This window comes from Lampetra planeri, chromosome 42 (genome assembly GCF_965212315.1).
Source record: "Lampetra planeri chromosome 42, kcLamPlan1.2.h2, whole genome shotgun sequence".
In the NCBI taxonomy this organism is placed as follows: Eukaryota; Metazoa; Chordata; class Hyperoartia; order Petromyzontiformes; family Petromyzontidae; genus Lampetra; species Lampetra planeri.
In genome coordinates, this window is record NC_136148.1 from 833,201 (window position 1) to 839,200 (window position 6,000).

Consider the following 6,000-nt stretch of genomic DNA (forward strand, 5'->3'; position numbering starts at 1 on the left):
GCTCCATCTCCCTTTGTTCTGGTGCCATGAAGGACCATTGCCCGAAACGTCACCTTGAGAGATATTCTCTTAAGTCACAGTATTGTTGATGCACCACAGAGGGTCACACAGGGCCAGGGTAATGCTTGCACACAGCCCTCCGTCGAACCGGAAGAGAAGCAGAGGGATTGGCGTCCAGTGTGAGGCAAGCATGTTTATTTCATTTGTTTACTTAAATATCAAATCCCTTCGGCTTGCACAAACAGTTTACAGATATGACACTACAGTGATGCACAAAGATTGTTGTAAAATAATGGTCCTTGATGAGGAGGGTGGGAAGAAGAGGGTCGGTGTGAAGTGACAACACCCTGGCATTTGCGGCGAAGCGAGAAGGCACAACCACAAACAGAGAAGACACAAACTCTCCAATGTGTTTTCGGGTGGTACTGCATGTTCCGGCATCGTGTCCGACGTTTCGCCCACGTGCAGGAGCAGCTCCCAGCACGCGGAGCAATACGTTGGGACACCGTGCCGACCGACGCACAATGCAGCCCATGAACACATCGGAGCTACACAGCAGCATTGTGAACACCTACCGCAGTAGGGACACGGCAAGCCCGAGCAATCGCTTACAGCGGTGGAATTTCACATTGTCACCGGAGTCCAGAGGGTTCTCATCCCGCGCTCACTGAAGGCTTTCATCCATCGCCTCTCCCCAACCCGACCACCATCACTCGGCTCTCCTTAAACCGCACAAATCGAACGTCATTCCGAATTGCAGCAACTGTGGTGATCTCAACCAGTAGCCGATGTCTGTATGCAGGTAGTATGCGTCAGGGATGCAATGATGCAGATTTCAAAATCAATTGATTTTCTCACGATATGTGCATTGATTTGTAGAAGTACCGACAGTTACCTCGCCTAATCATGAGGATTCAATCGCAAGGGGAGGCGGAATGGTTACACAGCTCCGAGTTCGCATTAAACATCTTCGTCGGGGTTTACGCGCAGGTATAGGGGACAATCGTGCAACATTTGAAAAACCATGACCCTGGGACAGAATTATTTCAGTTCAAGCTGCTGCAGGACTCGACACGCGCCATTCGCACACTCGAGCGACCGATGTACACTTACGGCAAACGAAACAAACAAGGAGACACCAATTCTGCCAACACTAGAGCTTGCGCAGAGTTACGCTGCTACGAGCACAGCCTCATACAGAGTGGACACAGTCGCAAGGGCCGGCAGAAGGAATGTACAAAACGCCATTTCCCTTGAAGCGGTCACGTCTTCCGGAGGCCACCTCAGAGGTCCTTGCCGGGGTCGGCCAGGTAGAAGTGGTACATGACGAGTATGACGAAGATGCTCACCACTGGTACCAGCCAGTTTGTCCACGACCTGATCACAGAGTCGGAAGGGGTCAGGAGAGACTGCTTGGTCAACCCACTGATACAATGACGAAGCCTCACCGTTCGGAAAAATAATGGTGAGTGGCACATGGGGTGGTGTGGGACTCGTACCCTGCTTTCAGCCCGCCTGTCGTAGTGATGAATATGTCCTGGAAGAGATGGGGGTGACTGTCAGCATCGCATGACCAACAATAGAAATTTCAGTGGCTGCATCTTACGACTTTACAGCATTGGTCCTGGTAGCAGCATTGGCTGTGGTGGGGCCACCACGATACAGCCAAGAACCTCGCAAGGATTCACAGCTAAGCTACTGCGCTCGTGACAGCGCGCTTCGTTAATATCAGATTATAATCTGATATTAACGATAATAATTCAATTATAATTCATAATTATGAACAATGTCCTCTATTTACTCATTAAAATCTCAGTGAGTCTCAAGATTAATTTTCAGAAGAATCCTGCTTCAGGATATTCAGTCAATTCCGTTAATGAGCATTTGGTTTAGTGTGGGAGGACACTCGGGTTCCTCGGGGAAAATGCAACACATTCAATCCATTGCTGTTGGGTCATCTTCTGGCCACCTCACTGCCCAAGCAATGCAACAGCTGGTATTCCCAGGTAGTCCCCATCCAAGTCCTATCCAGGCTCAGGCCTGCTTAGCTTCAAACATCAGTCACTGGTAAGCATATTCTTGTTTTCAGTAACGTGAAGGCGAGTGCAGAACCCGGCCGTTATACGTACCTTGGTTTCTGTATTTTTCCTCTCGTCCTGGAAAGAGACAGAGCTCACATCAGCATGTGCGGTTTAAATATCACGTCTTGAAGTGATCACCCCCTGCATCGCCGCGAGCGGAAGGTGGTCTGTGCTAGGGCGCCAGGACCTGACACGCCGTGCCGCCGTGGTTGGTGGGGACCGGGTGGGGGCCGGGTGGGGGCTGGGTGGGGGCTGGGTGGGGGCTGGGTGGAGGCCGGGTGGGGGCAGGAGCGTGGAGGAGGTGGCAGGGAACCAAAACCACGCTCGGTGCTGGACCCCCCCTTGCAGGATCCACTCCAGTTTCCGTGAAGCGAAATCTGATGCCTTGGTTGGGGTGTCAGTGGGCTAATGTTTCCACTTATTGTAATAACTGTAACCCTTGTACAATGGGTGCCTCAGCAGGTGTCGGGCGGCTCAGAGGTCATAGATGGCACCACTGAGCCTGGGTTGGAATCTGCCACAGGTGATTAAACCGGCTTCTCAAGTGCTGTTGCTATTCGTAATCCTTGTTTATTCAGGAGTGACTTGATAGCCTCGGATATGCCATCAATGACCGCACACACAAAAACCCATCACATTCAATTAGTTTTTGTAATAAAAACTGCTGTTTGTGGCAGGGCATCTGAGAAAGAGCTCACCCCTACCGTGTGAACCAGTGATCACCTGAAGACATCTCAAAAGTCTCGGCCCAGTCGCCAATGACTGAACGAAAAAAAAACTTCTCATTAAATTTCGATTTGTACTTAATCTGGCTAAATTACAGCCCTGAGAATAAAAATATCAGTTTGCCTGTTATGCAACGAACACTAAGTCTCATATGCAGACCTCGTGGGAAATTGCTGCTCCCCAGTGTGTGGAGCAGATATCACTTGAAGTGATCTCATACATAGCACTGTGATATCTGCTTCCACGAAGTGTTCTATAACAGAGGTTTACGCTGATGTCCAAGCAGTACACTGTAATAATTGTCTCAGAAAATTATGCTGGGAATGCAATTGGGATAAACCGGGAAGCAAGTTTTTTTTTGTACTAAAATAAAGAGGAATTCAAATTTCCCGCTGAGTCAGAGACCCACAATTCGTTTTGAGGTTGCATCACTCAGAAGTCACGGGGGTGGTGAATGGCTGCGCTTCACGCGTGCCAGCAACACGACAGAGCGCGCATGACCGCCCGGCCCTTCCCCGCTGCCGCCAGGGTTATCCCGACTGCTCAAGCTCCCTGTGGGTTCCGATGCCCAGACTCATCATCCCCCCCTGCCACCCCCCCAACGTCATCACTCGCGCGCGTCGGTCGCGCCGTGGGTGGAAATGCGCCGGTGTTGCAATCGGAAAAGGTTGCGAGCTCGAATCCTGCCTGAGAATCGACTGAGCCCCCTTTCGTCCCTCTTGTCTTTGGTAAAAATTTAAATAAGTACCGCTTTGTGGGCAGTGGTTAACATAGACTTGTACCTGACACAGGTCAATTCCACTAGCAATGCCAAAGTCCACAATCGACTTCGAACTGGAAACAAGAAGTGAGGAGCCACTCCTTTTATGTTAATACAATTGTGTCAGACAAAGGCAACTCGGTAAAAATGTTCTCATTCATGTAGAGTAGACTGAATACCTACAGAGTAAGTAATTGCTTGCCCAGTGGGCTGCTTTAGTATCACAGCACTGAGCCAACACCTCTGAACCTTGGTTCAATCTCAGACATTACCCACCCCCCCATTCATTCTCTTTCGCTTGCTGCCACCCGACGGTTACGCAACTGCCCCAGTGTCAAGAGTGACCGCTGGACCCGTCCACTCCCCGTGGCAGGCCCCCACGTACCGGGTGAAGGTGACCGACGAGGTATTGCGGCAGGAGCTCCCGCGCGTCCCGCGAGTGGCCCACGTCCTCGAAGGACTCGGTTCCGTCTCCTCCCGCCTGCTCCAGGAGAACCTCCTCCCCGCCTGGGTGCTGCGGGGAATTGGCGGGTGGGAGTCCCTTAATCACTGCCGTTGTGTAGTGACACACTCCTCTGGGTAAGAGGAGCCCAGATCCCTGGATTTTTAGTTAAGGTAGCGGAGTCCTTGGCCCCTCTCTGGGGTAAGGGGACCCTCTGGCAGACAAAACTCCGAGACTCTAGGGTAAGGAAACCCTTGAATACTGATTTGTATATGAGGTGGGGGAACCCAGCTCTTGCGGAAGGGACCCCTGGGTGGACGCCCGCGTGTATAAAGAGACCCTCCCAGCGCTTTGGGTCTTGGAGCCCCTGTGTGTCGTGACCCCTGTCTAGGGAGACCCGTCTACTCTTAAGATTCCTGTGAAATATAACTCACGAGCTCTGGAACGCCTGCATACAGGAACCCCGTTTAAGGGGACGGCTGTACAGAGACCCCCTGTGTGTGGAAACCGCCGAGGGAGACCCCTGATCTCTGGAATACAATTCTAGAGGCATGTGCGATAAACCCCTCTGTGTGTGTGTGGAGACTCCTGTACTGCCGAGCTCAGGAGAAACCCCCGGGCTCGGGAGAGAACCCCGAGCTCGGGAGAGACCCACGGGCCCAGGAGAGACTCCCGGGCTCGGGAGAGACCCCGGGGCTCGGGAGAGACCCCCGGGGTTCAGGAGTGACCCCCGGGCTCGGGAGAGACCCCCGAGATCAGGAGAGACCCCCGAGATCAGGAGAGAACCCCGGGGCTCGGGAGAGACCCCGGGGCTCGGGAGAGACCCCCGGGGCTCGGGAGAGACCCCCGGGATTCAGGAGAGACCGCAGTATTCTGAGATCTCCTCGCGACTGACACCGCCCTGGGTCGCGCCGCGCGCTCCGGACGCGGGAGGGACCCCCGCCCGCCCGCTTGCCCGCAGCCTTCCTCACCACCCCGCAGGCGCCTCACCTGGTCGAGGAAGGAGCTGACGTCGTAGACGTTGTCGTGCAGGATGATCCAGGTGCCGCTCGCCGTGTCGTTGTGGAGCTTCACGTCGGCGCGGCGGTAGAGCGGCAGCCGCGGCGCCGCGTCCTCCTGCTGCTGTTCCTCGCACGCCGCCATGACAGTGGGGAGGGGGAGGGGGCAACGAAGGGGGCGGGGTCACCGCGCGTGACGTCACCGCGACGGGGCCTCGCGCGCGGAGAAGTTCTCACGGAACGCGATTTGTTAATCGCCGCCCCGCCCCCAACTGTTTATATTCCGTCTCACGTGAATGCTCGTTGTGTATGCGGGGGATGAATGGCAACGTCGCTTGAGCAGGGAGCCGTGTGGTTTGTGCTGTTCTTCCGTTGAAGGAGCGCACAAGACAGCGAGGTTTCTATAATCTGTATGGTCCACGCACCCACAATAGGCCTGACGGAGGACCACCGTGAGCAAGCACAACGAGCAAAGTCAACACCACTGTGGTCTTAATATGCAACGTTCCGCGCAACGACCCTTCTTCAGAGCACCGAGAAACCAGGCGGACGGCGTCCCCTCTACGCCTGTTGCACGACTAAGGCCGCCAAGTTGGCCAGCGTGCGGGGTGCGCTGTGGGGACACAACAGGCGGAGGAGCCTCGATTCAGAACGGGTGGCGGGGACTTTAGTCCATCGGATTAACTTTGTTGGTGCCACCGCTGGGGGATGCGGGATTTCAATTAACTTTATTGGTCGCGCCGCTATCCCCACGACCCCACCTCGGAAATGGAATGAACTTTATTGATCGCAGCTGCTATCCCAATATCAGAAATGGAATGAACTTAAATTTGTATTTAAAGCTTTTGTAACTGGAGGGATTCATATTCTTGGTTATTTCGGTAAAGCCAAAATAATAATAAGAAAAAAAATTCTCACGACGTTTCGACTGCAACACAAGCAATCATCATCAGGTGTGAAATCCAGAGCAAGACAATTTGTGGATTTCACACC

The 6,000-nt window shown here is 53.5% G+C and overlaps 1 protein-coding gene across 1 annotated transcript; it reads right to left on the minus strand.

Annotated features, from left to right (window-relative positions):
- Nucleotides 1-178: 178 nt before the first annotated feature.
- On the minus strand, nucleotides 179-5,191 carry LOC144732269 (cytochrome b5-like). Its single transcript, XM_078613695.1, has 5 exons — nucleotides 5,000-5,191; nucleotides 3,953-4,081; nucleotides 2,130-2,156; nucleotides 1,500-1,537; nucleotides 179-1,377 (listed from the first exon to the last, which is right to left on the minus strand). Exons 1-5 carry the CDS (start codon nucleotides 5,150-5,152, stop codon nucleotides 1,284-1,286), a joined length of 441 nt encoding a protein of 146 aa, XP_078469821.1. The 5' UTR covers nucleotides 5,153-5,191; the 3' UTR covers nucleotides 179-1,283.
- Between the last annotated feature and the right edge of the window lie 809 nt (nucleotides 5,192-6,000).